This window comes from Oculina patagonica, chromosome 6 (assembly GCF_052425735.1).
Source record: "Oculina patagonica isolate OP01 chromosome 6, crgOcupat, whole genome shotgun sequence".
Taxonomy (NCBI): Eukaryota; Metazoa; Cnidaria; class Anthozoa; order Scleractinia; family Oculinidae; genus Oculina; species Oculina patagonica.
Genome location: NC_135763.1, coordinates 31,109,811 through 31,129,055, shown reverse-complemented (window position 1 = coordinate 31,129,055; position 19,245 = coordinate 31,109,811). Strand labels below are relative to the sequence as shown.

General features: G+C 37.3%; 1 protein-coding gene across 2 annotated transcripts; it reads left to right on the top strand.

Moving 5' to 3' along the window:
* On the top strand, positions 1-18,856 carry LOC144658125 (uncharacterized). 2 transcript variants are annotated; one of them, XM_078518465.1, is made up of 7 exons: positions 1-521; positions 911-1,169; positions 1,717-2,963; positions 3,481-3,618; positions 3,967-4,100; positions 4,526-4,688; positions 5,173-6,306. In XM_078518465.1, the coding sequence occupies exons 1-7, from the start codon at positions 386-388 to the stop codon at positions 5,352-5,354; spliced, it is 2,259 nt and encodes a 752-aa protein (XP_078374591.1). In that variant the 5' UTR covers positions 1-385; the 3' UTR covers positions 5,355-6,306. The 2 variants fall into 2 exon arrangements, with proteins under 2 accessions (XP_078374591.1, XP_078374590.1); XM_078518464.1 differs by lacking the exons at positions 1-521; positions 911-1,169; positions 1,717-2,963; ... (2 more) ...; positions 4,526-4,688; positions 5,173-6,306 and adding exons at positions 6,869-7,684; positions 13,583-13,841; positions 14,544-15,793; ... (2 more) ...; positions 17,820-17,982; positions 18,492-18,856.
* Positions 18,857-19,245: the final 389 nt, after the last annotated feature.

The window sequence follows — 19,245 nt, the reverse complement described above, 5'->3', positions numbered from 1 at the left end:
CGAAAAGAGGGTCTCTGGTACCTCTAAAATAACTCAAATATAAAATATATTGCGCCATTATGGTTACCAGATATTTTTGTGATGAGTGAAATTTAACGAAACCATACTCACCTTAGTACACCCAACTGTGAGAAGTTTTTTAATTATTCAGCACTCAAGCAGCATAATAAAACAGTGATATACGAAATGAATGTTAGTTTAATTAGCAGTGAATTCTTATTTCAACGTTCTTATTTCAACAAAGGCAGCCGTAAAGCGAAAAAGATAAAAGGAACAGGTCAGGAAGCCGAAGTAACAATAGAACACATTTTGCCTCCTTACCGTTTGGTCTGAAAATTTGATTCCACGTTTAATTTGTAACTGCCGTCCAGTTTATCGACAGAATATGAAACGAGGCAATTCAAGACTTATTTCGATGTGTTTTGTGTTTACTGTGGTCGTGAGTTTTAACATGCCAGCAAAATCGAACGGAACTGTAAGTCTGGGGAGCAGCGATTCTGATCAGTTTCCAATACCAGTCGGTATGTACAGTATATTGTTAGATCTTTTTGTTAACTGTACCAGGTTATGGCGCCTTGATTGTGTTAATGATTCAGAGTCAAAAGATCAAGATTTGTGATACAAAAAAATAGCATTTATATATTAGTGCAGGCACCGGACCTTCGATGTCAGTTTTTGTTAATTAAAAAAGACAATATGTGAAAGCAACGCCTGAAGTAAAGCATGTTTTAGGTGGAAATGGTGTTACGTAACGCTTATACATGTATATAGCTGAGTTTTATTTATAATGCACAAAATATTATATGTACCACAAGCTAGAAGCTACACACAAGAGGTATTGTATGTGATTACGAAGAATTTACAACAGTTATCAAAACAATCTTGAGTTTTTTTTATTTTTCTGGTTTAGAGTCACCAGACCAAGACTTTGTGGTGAAATTTAAGGGTCAGATTATAAGTTGGAAAAACATTTCTCAACTCCTTCGTCAGCACAACATCACTGTGCCAGATGAAGGGGCTGCTCTTAGAGCAGTACTTCAGCAAAAGGATTCTTCAACCCAGTCCTGTGAAGGAAGATGTTTATTGGAAGAAAGAAGGGAGAGAAAACCTTGCTACTGTGACGAGGCTTGCAAGACATTCAGTGACTGTTGCTTGGACTTTTACTCAAGGTATGATGCCGCTCAGTTTAAGCTTAGTTGTCTTTACGTTACATTTGCGTAGCGATACCGTCAACGTAAATCTCCATCGTGTTTTTCACCTTTTAATTAAAAACAACTCTGGATCACTGACTTAATTGCGTGTTGCGACTGTCATATGTTCGCCTCGTAAAAATAGGCAATGTTTGATCGCCTACTTTGACGATCCGAAGTTTCTCAAATACTGTACGACTGAAGATTTCCAAAGGTAATTTCGAAGACGTTATCGGAAGGTCAGCAAGTAACTGTATTCCTCATCATCACCCATCCTGTTTATCCCAACATTTTCTTCTACAAACAACAACGCGCAAGTAAATGTCTTTAAAAATTTATGAGAGTAAGAACTTGCTAGGAATTTTGACAGTTGCAACCTTGTCAATGAAGAGGTGGTAGACCGCGCAATCATAACGTGTATTTTCATGATATAAAGATCAGCCTTCAATTAAAAAGCTTCTCAAAGACCTTAACATTTTACCCTAGTGGGATAATCAGGTATTCTCTATTGTTTTTTTTTTTAAAGATGTGGTCAAATTGGAAATGCTGATGATGACGCAACACTTCAGAATGTTACGTGTGGAGTCACTAATCCCACTTCATGGTCTGGGGTAGTCATGAAGTCTTCTTGCGGCCTGTTTGGCAATCAAGAGTCTCAAGACACAAGCGGTTGCCAAACTGTCCAGCAGTTGAATTTGACGCTACAAAAGGAATTGCCTGTTTTCGACTGGAACCAGAATGTAACATACAGAAGCATTGCTTGTGCCAGATGTAACATTGAGGGGAACTTGTCTTTCTGGGGCCTTAAAATTTCGTGCAAAAGTGGTTCAGTAGGTGCTGATGACATCAACGAGCAGCAAATGAAGGAAAAGAACTGTACCTGGGAATATGTTCCATTGCAAAAGCAATGGTATAAATCTTGTGTGTTGAGAGATTCACGATGCACTTCAAATCAGCTACCGGTAATGACTGTTATTAAACAATTGTGTTCGTTGTATTCCATGGCTTTCTTAGTTACTTTGAATACTACAGCAGTTAAATACAGAAACCCTCACTATGCACTTTGTAATCCTGAAGGAAAGCCTGAACCATTGCCCACTGGAGGTTCACCATTTCCACCTTGGTCAATCCTTTTGGATGTAAGCGGAAACATTCCACACACAAAAGAGCCAAATAATCCACAACCAACGATCATCACTGGCGCTGTAGAGAAAGGTTCTAATCTGGCGTCAAAGGTGTTTAATTGTACCTCAAATATCACCACCTGTACAGTTACTTTACATGGCAAAATATGCAAGGTTTTCACTTTATCAAAAAACCAATCAATACAGAAGATCGTTGCCTTCAACAATAGTCGAGTGATGTTGACAAACACTAAGCAGTTCTTAAAGGAAAAGAATGCCATGAAACTGCAAGGAAATACTGTTTATGTTGTATGCCCAGGCAGTCAGGCCGACAAGAAACCAAAGGAAGACTCCTCAGTCCTTATTTACGTCACATTCATTGGCACACTTCTGTCCATCATTTCGCTGTGCTTTCTCCTTGGCGTTTACTTGATGTTCATAGAGCTTAGAAATCTGCCAGGAAAGTGTCTCATCAACCTTTCGTTGGCATTGCTGTGTTATCAAACAATCTTCCTCGGCGCTGCAAAGTCGAAAGAAGTCGATGTTCTTTGCAAAGCGGTCGCCATTTTTCTCCATTTCTTTATCCTCGCTGCATTTTCGTGGATGTGTGCCATGGCATTTGATACAGCAAATGCTTTTTCGGTTAAAGGTAGGTTAACCACGAACTTTTAAAATAAAATGTTTCAACAATGAATGTTATTGCAATCTTTCGTCTTCGCTTTGGCAAGGTTGTAAGGCTGAGCATGAAGCAAGATTTTCAATTCTTTCCCTTTAAAACAGATAGCATTAAGTTGAGAATCAGAATACAGGAAACACGCAACCGTTGCAAATTGCTTTCAAACACTGAGATCACGAGGTCATACGCAGATAGTCTTCGTGTTTTCTTTTAATTCAAGTGTGTTTGTGGTTTAAATAAAATAATTTAAATATAAAAAATCATTTAAGGTTTCAGATAATACTTTTAACCTTTTGTGTCTATTAATAAAGTAACCCGACTGCTTTCAGATCGATTTTACCTCTAGCAATTAACTCAGTGTTTAAAGATCGAACAATACAGAAGTTCAATCATAATCAGATGCTACTACATAAATATTATTTTTGACATGAATATGCACAAGTCAACCCCATCTGTCATGTTGTTCCCTTTTTGTTATTTTTCTGTACAGGAGGCAACACAAGGAGACAAACTTCGGACGTCAGGAAGACCTTCATCAAGTATTGCATTGTGGGATGGGGACTGCCTGCAATGGTGGTTGGTTTGTGCTCTGTGCTGGACTTCACGGAAACGTTTCATTTTGGATATGGTTTGTAAAGAAGAATAGCCGAATTAAACATGCTGCCAATACTGCTTTCCTGAACTGGTAGTTATGCATTTAGTTTACAGAGCCTTATAAAATCATTTTGATTGAAAGGCAGAGTTCTCAGTGAGATTCGACCAAAACTCTAGTATTTGAGCTGAAGACAATAATTATTCCACCGTTCATAATTTTTTGTACACTTTTTACAAAACCTGCCCGGCTATGATTTCAGTTTGTTTGGAGAAAATTAGTTGGGAATAATCCCTTGTAAATAATTGCATTAAATAATGCTTATATCTGCACTTCTTTCTAAACCTTCTTTTAGCGAAGACAAATTTATTTTTTTAATTTTAGGAGGCTCGACATACTGCTGGATATCAGACAGAATAGGGATGATTGTTGCCATGGTGACCCCTGTGAGCCTTGCTTTGGTCTTCAATGTAACGTGCTTGACGAAAAACGTATTTGCCATTCATCATTTACAACAGGTGCGCGTTCAGTTTTGAAATGTGTTGTACAGTTGTGCCACGCCAGAAAGATCGGAAGCAGTTAAAACAATTTAAATGTAGATTAAAGTGGTAATGCATTTAGCTTCATATCTCCTCGATGACTTTGAGTCATGCTGAATTTGGTTCAGTTTCGCAAGGTTCAGAAATTATGCAGTGCGGCGCGTTTGGGGCATCGTGCATATGATGCGAAGTTTATTAACGGTCAAACTGCGATAAACATATATCTTTATTGTTATCTACTTATGTATGCTACTACTGACATAATCGTGAGCAGATTTCCCTGTGGAATTTCTCTTTGACTTCTCGAAAAACGTCAAGAGAAACTGGCGTCTACACCGTGCCAGGAAACAGCTTGTAAATCTTGTTCTTGTATTGAAAATCAAAGCGATTCTTTTTCTTGCTAGGGTGCCAGTCTGGCAACAACCAAGAGCTCCCAAACTTCGCTGATTCTTATCTGCATCAAACTGACCACAGTAATGGGACTCACTTGGATTCTGGGACTTATCGCGAACTGGAAACAAGCTGCATTCCTGCATTACCCTTCCGCTGTGCTAAACAGCATGCAAGGTACTTTCTGGTAACCTATATACAATACTAATAACTGAGTTTATGACATTTTTCACAGTAAGATAAAAAAAAAACAATTTAGCAACGGATTTGAAGGTCTCTCATTGGCTGAATGACTGACTGAGCAATGGACCGTGTATGTATTTTCGGAATTAGACTGGAACTAAACTAACTGGCAACTAAAGCGATTGCTGAGGATCATCAAAAACAGCTTTATATCATTTGAATTTAAAAAAAATCCCACTCATAAGCCTTCATGAAAAGCTAATATTGTTCTTGCCCAAACATGGCCTACAAGTGACAGCTTTTCTATCATTATTGTGTGGAAAATCACTGTACAAAAACACCGCAAGATCGAAAATTAATAATACTTTAACGATTGTTTTAGTAAAACATTTACCTTATTTCTTTTACCTTCTCTCGCCTTTTGTTGACAATTTTAATCGTAGAATCGAATATTTAATTACTATGCAATGTTTTACAGGTTTTTTTATTGCGTTGTGCTTCACCACCACCAAAAAAGTGCGAGGTCTTCTCAAGGAAAGATTTTACAAGAGATGGAATGGCGCAGCTGTAACTCAAACAAGTGTCACTCGTGAAAAATATAAAAGAAATGGATCAGCATCAGGCTCCTTCAAGATGAACTCTTTATCAAGGGACAAATAAAGCCATTACGTCGTTAGCGCGGACAAAGTGTGTAATTCATTAGGTATTCAGTTTTCAGTCCGCACATGCGCGATGAAACGCTAGAATGACCGAGGAGCAGTGGACACCACTTAGTAACTTAGCATTGTTCCTAAAGATGTTACTCCACTTAATCTACAAAACTGTGCATTTTTACTCGATAAAAATAAATGTGTATTAATAAGCAGAACTCTGAATCTCTCCAAACTGCAAAAATCAACAACAAACAAACAAAAGAAATAAACAACAGTTACAACAACCTCGTGATGGCAAATCGTAAACCCAAAAGGACGACTAAATGATGTATTATATTAAGACTTGGTCTATAAGCTATTTTATTTCGGATTATTATTAATTAACACATGTACTTACATGCCGTCTTATTAAGCTTGTCTAGTAATGTTATTATTGTAAGAAATATTAGTATTGGAAGAAATATCAGGATTGTAAGTGACGTTAATATTGGAAGTAATCTCAGTATTGCAAGTAATCTTTGTATAATTGGGATAAAAAGTTGTTTTGGTGTTGTAAGTTGTTAGTATTGCAATAAAAAAGAGACGGTAGTTGGTCTCCGAGGGTCTTTCCTCACATTGTTTTCCATAAAAAGCTAAACTGATGCTCCCTTCAACAATGAGCTTTAATTATCAACTGTTAAAAACTACGATCTCACCTTCAATGTAGCAAACCTTTTAAACTTGTATTTTGTTTCACAAGGAAACACAGAATTTTTCTCTGTCTTAATAATAACATTAAAAACGGTCAAAAGGAAAATTGAAAGTTGATACAACATTTTACGGACCACTATCAGCAATGCAGTGGATATCTTTATCAAGGCAAGTGCCATAAATATAACAGGCCATTTCTGAGTTACCTTTTGCCTTATTTTCAAAACGAGTCTTCGTGCGAAACCATTCAAATGAAAATGACTTTGATTTGACAGCTGAAAATGGAGGTCTAACTATCTATTTGCTATCGCATTCAATAGGGTGAAGCTTATGCGCATGGCAAAATATCCAATCCGCTACACGCTCCAAGTTATTTGTTTCCAAAAGTTTCTGAATTACAATTGTAAAGATCACAGTCGGAAAAACAATGGATTTTTCCCCCCTCGCGGTTGGTAAAAGTTCTTATATCAACTTCATTAGTGTTTTGCGTGCAGTCGTTCTTATAACGAAGTTTCAAACAAAAGAGAGCGTGTGAGAAATTCCAAGTTGACTCAGACATCAAGCTGTTATTTTTCAAGATTAAAAAAATATAATCAATAACGTGCATTTTTGATGCTTACATTTTGTGCATGGTGACAACATGTAAAAGGTGTTGATTTGAATCACACAAAAAAAACATTGAACGACTGATAATTAAATTTTAGCAAGTGCAAATTATTAACCTATGTTAAATCCAAACGTCGATTTAAGCTACTTTTTCCATTTTTAATACAACGCTTAAAAGGAATGTTCTTTATTTTAAAATTCGCTCAACTGTCATTCCGGTAAAATAAAATGTAGATTTATTTTACAAGCGTTTTTCTCCACCCTATAAGAAATAATAAGTTTGAACTCCTATTTGACAACGTTGGAAGTTCTATTTTAATTGATTTGAATGGAACGCCAGGTGCCCTTTGAAATAGCGCGTTTCGAAAAATGTTGTTCACTAGTACCTCTAACATGTCACGGATAATAAAAATGTGCGCTATCGTAGTTTCCAGATATTTCTGTAAGATGTAAAACTTAACGAAAAGGTACCCGCCTTACTACACCCCTTTTTAGAAGTTTTTTTAATTATTCACGCCTCAAACAGCATAATAAAACAGTAATCTACGAAATGAATGTTAGTTTAATAATTCTTATTTCAACGTTCTTATTTTAAACAAAGGCAGTCATAATGGGTTAGTTGAAAAAGGAAACTGGCAGGAAACGGTTGACAACTACCTTGGATAGCAAGACATGCCATTGGTCCTTATAACAATAGCTAACAGGTCACAACAATGCCCCTAGCTTTAGAAAACAATAGAGGTAGTTTCCAACAGGCAAATAAAAAGAGAGGTTCCGGAGATGTAGTGGTTTACTGCAAGAAGCTGAAGGAACAATGGCATATAAGCTTTCGACTCTTAACCATTTGGTTTAAAAACTTGATTCCTCATTCAATTAGTACTTGCTGTCCAGTTTATCGACAGAATATGAAACAAGGCAATTCAAGACTTATCACAATGTGTATTGCTGTTGCTGTGGTCATAGGTTTTAACATGCCAGCAAAATCAAATGGAAATTTCAATCTGCAGAGAAGCGATTCTGACGAGTTTCCAATACCAATTGGTATGTACAGTACATTGTGTTCGATTTTTGTTATTCGTTTCAGGTTATGGTGCATTGATTGTTTGAATGGTTCAGAGTCAAATGAACAAGCTTTGTAATACAAAAAGAGCTTTTAGTTCTATATTACTATATATAGGTACCTAAGATGTCTATTGGTATTGATGGAAAAGACAGTTGCGGTGGTCGCTTCTGTTAAAGGCACAAGTGTAATAACTGCTCGCAATTTTAATGAAGTCATAAATGTAATAACATTCACATTTACAATAAAGTAACAAGTGTAATAAATGTTTCACACATAGGCACAAATGTGAACGGCACCTGTCATTTAAACTCATGTTGTCAGTCACCATCACTTTACACCAAGACTTCCTTTATATTGGAGAGCTTGTCTAAATGGACATATAAGTCACTTATAAGGTCTTTTTTGTAAAATCTAGAACGTGCTGTCAATCCTCAATCGCCTTGAATAGTTGCTTTGCAATTGCATTTAATTTTGCTTCGGTTTCAAAAATCCGATCCAGAATCGATCCAGATCAATCCTGAATAGATTGATGCGGATATATCCAGAATCGATCCGGATCGATTTACAAAAGAAAATAAAATAATGAAATAAAATTTAATTAAACCTCATTTTAAATTCATTCTATTGTACTTTATTTTGATTACATGTATTTTACTTTTACTATTATTTGATTTCGTTTAATTTTTATCAATACAAATAAATATTAAATTTAAAATTAGATTAAACGCTTATTTAGATAAAAATAAAGTTAGATTAAAATTAAACTAAATTGTAAAAGCTAAAGTGAAATTGATCTAAAATTAATTAAAATAATATTTTAAATCCATTTTTATTTCCTTATAATTTTACTTTCTTGTTAATTTTATTTACTTTCTTTTATTTTTTATTAATTTAAAATAAAATGAAAAAAATTAAATTTCATCAAATGCAAAAATTGATGAAAATGATAATTCTATTTATGTTTCATTTTTATTATCTCATATTTCATTTTTTTTAATTTAATTTTAATTTCCTTTAATTTAGTTTAAAATAAAATAAAACTAAATGGAATCGAATTAAATTAAATCTAAATAAATATTTAATTTAATTGAAACTAAACTTAATTTAACTATAAGTAATAATTTAATCTTGATTAATTTTTTCTTAATTAAATTTAATTTTTTTTTTAATTTAATAATAATACAACAACTTTATTTCAAAAGTGTGGATAAAAAGGTTATAAAAGTTTACTATAGCGCAAAACTATTTACAACAAAAGGTTCTATAATACAGTTGTTAAAATGAAAAGCAAAATATGTTAAATAGAAAATGAATAAAAGCTGATAAGCGTTTAAAATTGGAATGAACGATTAAAAATGCAAAGGAAACTAATGGTTACATTGTGCGTTTGATGTAATCTGGCGTACGCGAGTAGCAATCACAAACAACAGGAAAACTATTTAAACTATTTGCAGTACACACTTTCTGCAATTTCAACGTCAATGTCAGTGTTTTTAATGTCTCGTTGAGGTCTTCTTCGTGCCCTAGAGCCTCTTAGACAAATGAGTGCAGATCTTAATAATGCAAATAAAATTCGGCTTCTGATCCATGACATGATTTTTGCATATTGCTTTCCTTTCTTGATGGCAATCAGCTCCGCTAGTCTACTATGGTATCTTAAGCATTCCTTTCCCATTCCACCAGTTGTGGTGAAGACCAAAGGTGTAAATGTTCCATGCTCAATGTCAAGAACTCTCTTTGAGTACAGACGCTTTTTCTCGTTCTCATGCCTACTATAGATTTGTTGCGGCTCTAGGTCCTTGTACGAATCCTTGTGACAAACCCTTACATCAAAAAAGGCTGATTGTTGGTGCTCCCAGAACCCACGTGCGTGGATATCTAATCTCGCATCTTGTGCCAAATTAGATCCTCTACTTAACTGCTCTCCAGATATGTCTTGGAGAACTGGCTCAGTCTCGACATCACGGCATACCGCACTCAGAAGTTTGGCTTCCAGATCTCTAAGCTCGTTGTGGCGCTGAGTAACAAAACCTGCTAGTTTGCAAATCATAGAGTGGTCCACTGTGAAACCGTCCCCGCAAGCACATATGGAAGGGATATCATCCACTTGCCAGTTGTATCGTAGTTTAACAGCGTCGCGAAACTCCTCAGTTTTATTCAGGTTAAAGCCCAGATCTTGGAGAGGAAGAACTGTAAGCCACGCCGATGATCCTTTTTCCGACGCCAGGTTTAATGCTCGCTGAGTCTTCTGTGGTGCTATCTCCTTAATACGCTCTGCCTTGTCTTCAAGTTCCTTTAATCTCTCACTTCGTACTGCTTGTTGTGCTGATTTTATGAGGGAATCTTCTGGTAGCTGATGTGACTGAGATTCAATTTGTTCAATGAGGTGTGTTATTACTTTGATAGAGGAAGCATACGCGTGGTTTGCGTCTTGGCACGGGTTTCCCAGACCCAGGCCCCCCAGGCGTATTGGCAATGCTAGAATGTAACTATCTAGCTGATTACACTTGCTCTCCGTAATCGCAGGAATGATCACCTGAGATATTTCATTCTCTAGTGGCTCTAATAGATCCTGAATGTCAGGCAGAGTTATTAAGAAGTATGTCCATCGATGTTTTAAGCCAAAGGTGTAAGCTACATAGCATGCTTGTGGTTGAGATAGAGCAAATTCGGCTTAATTTTTTCAAATTCAATTTTTTCCAAAGAAATATTTAACTTAATTAAAAATTAATTTAATTAAAAAATTATTACAAATTTAATCTTAATTAAATTTAATTGGTTTATTTATTCTAAATAAATATTTATTTTAATTAAAACTAAATTAAATTTTAAAATAATTAAATTTAATCTAAATTGAATTTAATTGGTTTAATTTTTCAAAAAATTAAATTATAACTACAATTAATTTTAATACAATTAATTTTGTTTGATTTTTTAGTAGAAATAAAATTAGTCAAATGAAAATTAAAAAATCTTTATTTTCATTTTATTATTTTTTTAATTTTATGTAAAAAATTAATTTAATTGTTATTAAATAAAACTTAAATTAAATTTAAATAAATTTAAACGTTATTTTTATCTCAATTTAATATATTTTATCAAATTCGAATTTAATTTCATTTTAATTTTTCGTATTTAGATTTTTTATTTTACTTTATTGAATTATGAATAAATTTTACTTATTTTTATTTTACTTTAAATTTTATTTTATTTAATTAAGTTTTCTTTACCTTTACTTTAATTTATATTGTATTTCATCTTAATTTAATCTTAGTTTAATTGTAATTTATTTTTATTTTAAATTATTGTTTTTAGGTTAACTTATTGAAGTGTCATTTTATTTATTTCAATCTTATTTTTATCTAATTAAATTTAAGGGGTACTTAACGTAAATGTTAGTGAAATTTATAGTAATTTATAAAAGGAAAAAAAGGAAGAAAGTTCTTTTTTGGAACACCAACAGAACCCCACGCAAGAGCACTCCAGGTTGCCAGGGAACTGTCTGGTGTCCGTCTACTAATATTAAACTTCAAATTTTAATTAAAACTACATCAAATCTTCAATACTTCTTATTTCACTAAATTTTACAACTCCTTTATCTCCTCCCAAAAATCACCCAAATATTTACACAACACCTCTAAACATAGATTTATGGGACAAGCATAGGGTTTTTGCATTGCTTAAAAAGCGAACGAGATATTTCCCAAAAACTCATGAAAAGCGGCAAAAAGAGAAACTTTATGTTAAGTCCCGCCTTAATGTAATTTTGGCTCATTTCGTTACTTTTTGTTTTATTGCATTTCATTTTATTTTCTGCGAATACGGGAATGATTTCTTATTTGTTTATTCATTTTAACCTAATGAAGTCGATCGGTTCGAGTGTATTATAAGCTGCCTGTGTGTATAATAGACTGCCTTTAGTCCGTTCTTCTCTTTAAATTTTGTATTGAAGTGTGGTCGGCGAGGATTTAAGATGCGCAAAAAGGGTTTGCGGAAGTGCTTAAAGTGCCCTAAGTAAAAAAAAGTCGTATTTTCTTTTCTCGCCAAACCGCTTTTGTCCATACCGGCAGATTGCTCTTGAATTACCAATGAAAGAACAATCTGCGCGTTAACTGAAATGGCTTCAAAAACCTCTGATGTAGATCTTTGCATTCTTGCACTGATATTAAGATTATGGGTTATTTTGGCCAAGAAAATTGGACATAAAATTTAGGTGTTTCTTCATCAGACATAAAGACACCCATTTAACATTAATTTCCTTTGTATTTTCTTAATGAATTATTAAATAAATGTGTTTTTGAAGCTATTTGAATACGGGATAAAAGCGAATTAAAATTCCATTTTTATATTTTACTAGTTAAGTGCAATACTTGATTTGAAGTGTTTCAATGCAGCCTTATAAATCATTAATATGTACATTTACACAAGTTCTCCAATATAAATGTTGTGTAGATGTAAAGCGATGGTGACTAAAATATAAGTTTGAATGACAAGTGCCGTTAACATGTGCCTGTATATGAAACATTTACTTACTTTGTGACCAATTAACAATTGGTTCCCTCTCCTCCCCCCCCCTCTCCCCCCCCCCCCCTCCCCCCCCCTTCCCCCCCCCCCCCCCCCCCCGCCCCCCCCCCCCCTCTCCCCCCCCCCCCCCCCCACCCCCCTCCCCCCCCCCCCCCCCCCCCCCGCCCCCCCCCCCCTCTCCCCCCGGCCGCCCCCCCCCCCCCCCCCCCCCCCCCGCCCGCCCTCCGCCGCCCTCCCCTGTCCCCCCACCTCTCTCTTCGCCCGTACGTCCCCTCTCCCTCCCCCCCCCTCCATCCGTGTGCATCCCGGCCGCGGGGGCGTGTGTGTCGGGGCCGGTGCACCCCGCGGTCGCGGCGGGGGCGGGGGGCACCCGGCGCTCGCGCGGGCCGTCCACGGTTCGCGTCGGCCCGGGTCCCGCTCTGCGTAGCGCTGTGTGCTGCGCCTTCGTCAGGCAGCTGCTCGGCGCCGGCCCCTTCCGGGGCCGTCGTCCCCCACGGGTGGGGGGCACACCACTGCGGCATCGATTCTCCTCCTCTCCCGTGCTCGTTCCGGGATTCACTCGGTCTCCTTCCCACGTTGGCCGGACCTCTCGTCTCCGCTCCATCGATTTCTGCTGATAAACCTTATTACACTTGTGACCGGAAGTTATTACACTTGTCAATTCATTCATTGTCAACGATTGTGACCAGTTATTATCACACGAAATTATTCAAAAAATTCTATGTTATGTAAAAGGATTCGCAAAGGTTTTTAGAACAATCTCGATTTTTTTTTCTCCTACCTATATAGAAAACCTGTTTGCCACAAACACCAGTCGTTATGCTTTGACAATCTCCGATTTTACCATACCCAGGTTTAACACGATAACGCATGGTAAACACAGTACAAGTTATCTAGGGGCCTACCTTGTTGGCAAAACTGACAAAAACTATAGGAAGATCAGAAACTCTGAACGTCTTTAACAATTTCATAAGAACGATAGACTTGAGTGAATTAATCTGTGATACACTCAACTCTCGCATTGCGGACACCCCGCTATTGCGGACACTCGCTATTACGGACAAAATCCAGATCCCCGGCATACGAGGTTTGACTGAAAATGACTCCAGGTATTACGGACTCTCGCTATGGTGGACACTAAACGACTCCCCAAGCGTGTCCGCTATAACGAGAGTTGACTGTAATGTACTAATTAGAAGTCTTAGAAAGTACTTTTTATTTAGATTTGTACATTTATTAAATATTACTAGGATTTTTGAGGTTTCGTATAAGGAAAGTGCAATTAAGTGTCCCCCATTAGCAAACTGTACAGTGAACTAGAATGATTGTTTAATATTATTTTCCTGATTTAGAGTCAAATGACCAAGACTTTGTGGTGAAATTTAAGGGTCAGAATATAAGTTGGAAAAACGTTTCTCAACTGCTTCGCCAGCACAACATCACTATGCCATATGAAGAGGTCCTTCTTAGAGCAGTGCTTTGGCAAAAGGATTATTCACAACAGTCTTGTGAAGGAAGATGTTTCTTGGAAGAAAGAAGAGAGGAAAAACCATGCTACTGTGATAAGGCTTGCAAAACATTCAGTGACTGTTGCTTGGACTTTTACTCAAGGTGAGTCTCTGCTCGGTTGCACATAGTCGTGTTTACGTTTTATCACTTGTTTGTGTTTACGTTTTGAAAAAAAAACTTCATCGTTAATTTAATGTTGTTTTACTTCCGTCTTTAGCTCCGCTCTGACATTATTGTTCCCGATCAGTTGCAACTACAGCAAAAAAAACCCTAGTCGATATGCTGTTACTCTTTCATATTCGTCTTGTAAGAGTAATCAAATTAATGAACAGCAGTAATTTATTGGGGTCTTCTGAAGATCGAAAGTTTTCTGGATACGAATCACGGGGTCTGGCGATTTCCGAAGGTCACTTAGGCACTTCTGACCTCTTTCGGACGTTACAATCCAGCAAATATTTTTGGTGCGAGCAATTGGTCTAAACATACCACGTGATACAGCCACACATGGCCATTACTAATTCCTTGCCAATCACAGCTTTCCTTAGCCCTCGGCAAGCTGTTCGTATCAGGCGACGTCTTTATAACGATATCTTTGCACCTTATAAAAAAGCGAGCGCAAGTTGCCCCCGTAAAAAAAATTACTGAAAATAGCCAAGCCAGGCTTGTTAATCTAACGTCAGTTGCCCTGTAAGGTGAGAAACCGTGCTAACATAGAGATCATCCTTCAAGTAAAATACTTTTTAAGGACCTTACCATATTGCACTAGTTGCGTGATGAGGTGTTTGTTGTTGGTTTTCTTCTTAGATGTAATCAAACTGGAAATGTTGTTGACGATGAACTTCTTCAGAATATGACTTGTGGAGACACGAATCCCATTTCATGGTCCGGGGTAATCATGAAGTCTTCTTGTGGCCTGCTTGGCAATCAAGACACAAACGGTTGCCAAACTGTCCAGCAGTTGAATTTGACGCTACAAAAGGAGTTGCCTGTCTTTGACTGGAAGCATAATGTAACGTATAGAAGCACTGCCTGTGCCAGATGCGACACTAAAGAGAACTTGTCTTTCTGGGGCCTTAAAATTTCGTGCAAAAGTGGTTCATTAGGTGCTGGCGACATGAACGCAGTGAAGAAGCTTGTGCAAGAAAATAATTGTAAATGGCAATATGTTCCGTTGCAAGAGCAAAAACAGCACTACAAGTCTTGTGTGTTACACGATACACAATGCGCTTTGATTCACCTACCGGTGATGTCTGAAATTAAGCAGTTGTGTTCTTTGTATTCCATGTCCTTTGAAGTTCCTCTAACAGCTACAGTTAAATACAGAAACCCTCACTGTGCACTTTGTAATCCCGAAGGAAAGTCTGGCCCGCACCCCGGTGCGCCGTTTCCACCAATACCACCTTGGTCAATCCTATTGGATGTAAGCCCAAACATCGCACATACAAAAGAACCAAAGAATCCACAACCAGCTCTCATCAATGGTCCTGTCGAGAAAGGTTCTAATCTGGCGTCGAAGGTGTTTAACTGTACCTCAAATATCACCACCTGTACAGCCACCTTACATGGCAAGATATGCAAGGTTTTCACTTTATCAAAAAAACAATCAATACAGATGAACGTTGCCTTCAATAAAAGTCGAGTTATGTTGTCAAACACAGAGCAGTTTTTAGAGGACAAGAATGCCATGAAACTGCAAGGAAATACTGTTTATGTTGTATGCCCAGGCAGTCAGGCCGACGAGGAACCAAAGGAAAACTCCTCAGTCCTTATTTACTTCACATTCATTGGCACACTTCTGTCCATCATTTCGCTGTGCTTTCTGCTTGGCGTTAACCTGATGTTCAAAGAGCTTAGAAATCTGCCAGGGAAGTGCCTCATCAACCTTTCGTTGGCATTGCTGTGTTATCAAATAATCTTCCTCGGTGCTGCAAAGTCGAAAGAAGTCGATGTTCTTTGCAAAGCGGTCGCTATTTTTCTCCATTTCTCTATCCTCGCTGCATTTTCGTGGATGTGCGCCATGGCATTTGATACAGCAAATGGCTTTTCAGTAAAAGGTATGTAATATACGTACTTTATGAAACTACTGCTTCAACAGCAATGTCATTGCTATCTTAAAGCCTTTATTTTTGCTTAGTGGCTCCGCTAAGCATCTGCATGTAGCACGATTTTTATCCTTTTTCCTTCTAAAAAGGGAAAACATTAGCTTGGATATTTTTTTTGTATTAAAAAGTATAATTTATTCACCCAAGTAACACGGGAGAGTTCTGAGAAGTTTGTAAGAAAGCGTACATGTATCGAAGATCGAACTGGAATTTGGAGTGTTGGTTTTTGTTAAGGGGGGTTAATCGGAGGACCCGGAGAAAACCCTCAGAGGACGCAAACCAACGACAAACTCAACCCACATATCATATGCATATGACGCCGGACCCAGGAATCGAGGCCAGACCACATTGGTGAAAGGCAAGCGCACTTACCCCTGCACCACCCTTGCTCCTAATCAGAATAAGGAAAACATGAAACTGTTGAAAGTTGTTTTCAAACATTGCAACCAGGAGGGCATACGCGGCCAGATTTTTGTGTTGCCTTTACGCTCAGGTGTGTGCGGTGAAGTGTAAAAAACTCGGTCAAAATAATAATTTTAACAAAAAAAACCTAAACGAAGACATCATAATACCTTTTACCTTTTATGTCTATGAATAAAGTAACCCGAATGTTTTCAGATCGGTTTTAATTCTCGCAACCAACCGTACGAAGATCGGGAAATTCCGTCGTTCCTAGGCTGATGTTACGTAAAAAAAAATTTTTTATATATATATATAATAGATACATACGAACCAACCCCATATGTTATGCTGTCCTTTTTGCTAATTTTCCTGTACAGAAGTCAACACAAGGAGGCAACCTTCGGACATTAGGGATACCATCATCAAGTATTGCATTGTGGGATGGGGACTGCCTGCAGTGGTTGTTGGTTTGTGCTGTGTGCTGGACTTCACAGGATCATTTCATTTCGGATATGGTTTGTAAACAAAAGAAGCCGAGTTGAATATGTGGAAAATACTATTTCGCCAAACTGGTAGTTACACATTTATTTACTGGTGCCTTTCAATAGCACTCGAAATCTGCTTGAAAGACACAGTATCGTTAGTGTTGTTTTTTGAGCTGGTGACAATATTCCAACGTCCATGATAGTTCTGCACACTTTTTACAAAACCTGCCCCACTATGATTTCAGTTTCATTGGGAAAATTTGGATGAGGATCCGGTCAGCCTTGGCAATTAATGGTTAAAATACTAATTATTTACGTTCCGCAAGTACCTTTCCACTTACAAAAGACTCGATGTGTGTCTACCTTTTCCTTCAATCTAAACCTCTCTATAGCGAGGGAGTTTCATAAGGAGGCTGTGTTCTGTCCCTGCTTTAAAAAAATCACCTTTTTTTCCTTTTTTTCAACTTTAGGAAGCTCAACATATTGTTGGATATCCGACAAAATAGGGATGGTTGTTGCCATGGTGACCCCTGTGAGCCTTGCTTTGGTCTTCAATATAACATGCCTGACCAAGACTATTAATGCCATTCATCGTTTACAACAGGTACGTCTTCTTTTTTTCAGAGTGTTGTACGGGAAAGCATTTCGAAATGGGGCCACATTAGCACCGGGACATTTTGGGGAAAAAAAAAAAAAAGGAGTTTTTTTTACAAAAAAAAAGGGGGGGGGAGGAAGAAAAAAAAACAAACCCTAGGAGAAAAAAAAAGGTTTATTTAAAAAAAAGTATTTTGTACAGTCTTGCAAGCCAGAAAAAAAAAAAAAAAGAGGTTATGGGCACGAATAAGATTCGGAGTTTATGAGAACCAAACAGTAATAAAAATAAACCTTGGTTGTTATGAATGCTCCTCCTCAAATCATCATCATCCGATTGTCCTGTCTCACGTCTCTGAAAGATACGACCAAACGGCTACAGAGAAACGGGCGTCTACATATCACGTCTCAAGTGAATCACACTTCTTCGGAAAAGCTTGTAAATCTTGCACTTGTATTGAAAATGTACTTTCAAAGCGATTTACTTTTCTTTTTCCTAGGGTGCTAGTCTGGCGGCAACCAAAAGCTCCCAAACATCGCTGACATTTATCTGCATTAAACTGACCACTGTAATGGGCCTCACTTGGATTCTGGGACTCATTACGAACTGGAAACAAGCTGCATTCCTGCAGTATCCTTCTACTGTGCTAAACAGCATGCAAGGTACTTTTTGATACTGATAACCTATGGTACACTCATAGCTTAGATTATGAAATATATCCCTGTAACAATAAACAAGTTATATCCACAGATAAACCATCGAGAATGTCTCTGATTGGCTGGACGGCTGACTGTGTAAATAATAGGCCAAAGTTTTATCCCAAAAATTGTACTGGAACTAGCTAATTAAGGCTACTACGGGGAATATCATTAAAAAAAAAGCTTAAACGTCATTTGCCGCATTTTGAAACTATTTCCACTTATTAGCCTTTATTGAAAGCTTCTGTAGTTCTTGTCCAAACAGGGCCTATTAAAGACGGTTTTTTTGCCAAATACCGTTGTGAAGCAAATGACTGTACAAAAACTGCTTGAGATGAACATAAATGACATGACATAAATGACATTATAATGAATTGTAAAGTAACAAATTTACTACCTACTACCTTCTCTCGCTTTTTAAGAAATAATTTAAATCAAAAGCTAAATTTAATTACCATGCAATGCTTTTACAGGTTTTTTTATTGCATTGTGCTTCACTACCACCAAGAAAGTGCGAGGTCTCCTCAAGGAAAGATTTTACAAAAGATGGAATGGCGCAGCTGAGCCTCAAACAAGCGTCACTCGTGAAAAATATGAAAAGAATGGTGAAGCTGGATCAGCATCGGGCTCCTTCAACATGAACTCCCTATCAAAGGACAAAGAGAGACAGTAGACTTTTAAAAATGTTACTCCACTTACTCCAAGGAACTTTGCGTTTTTTTCTTGATATAAAAATGAGACTGCATTTGCTCTCTAAGGGTTTTGCCTCACATCGTTGTCCATAACAAGCTAACATGACGCTCCCTTCAACATTGAACTCAATCAACTGTGACAAACTACGATCTCACTTTCAATGCAGGCCCGTAGCCAAACAGACAATCGAGGAAATCGCGAAGGGCTGAAGGCGCTAGCCGCTGGGGGTCAGATTTTGTATCGAGCCCAGAGCCATTTAGGCACTAACGGGAAAAGCAACACTCACTTTCATATTTAGTTACTTACTAGTAATATACCTCTTACAGGAACATGACAAACAATTCTTGATTTTTAACGAGGCAGTGCCTCAGTTTGTTGCACAAGAAAAATATCAGAGAAAAATTCTCTGGCTAAGTGCAAACGGCAAAGACGGTCTCAAGGAAACTAAAAACCTGTTACGACATTTTACATACCACTGTTGGTAATACTGTCCGTGTGACATTAATATAGAGCTTATCAAAGTCAGAGCCTTAA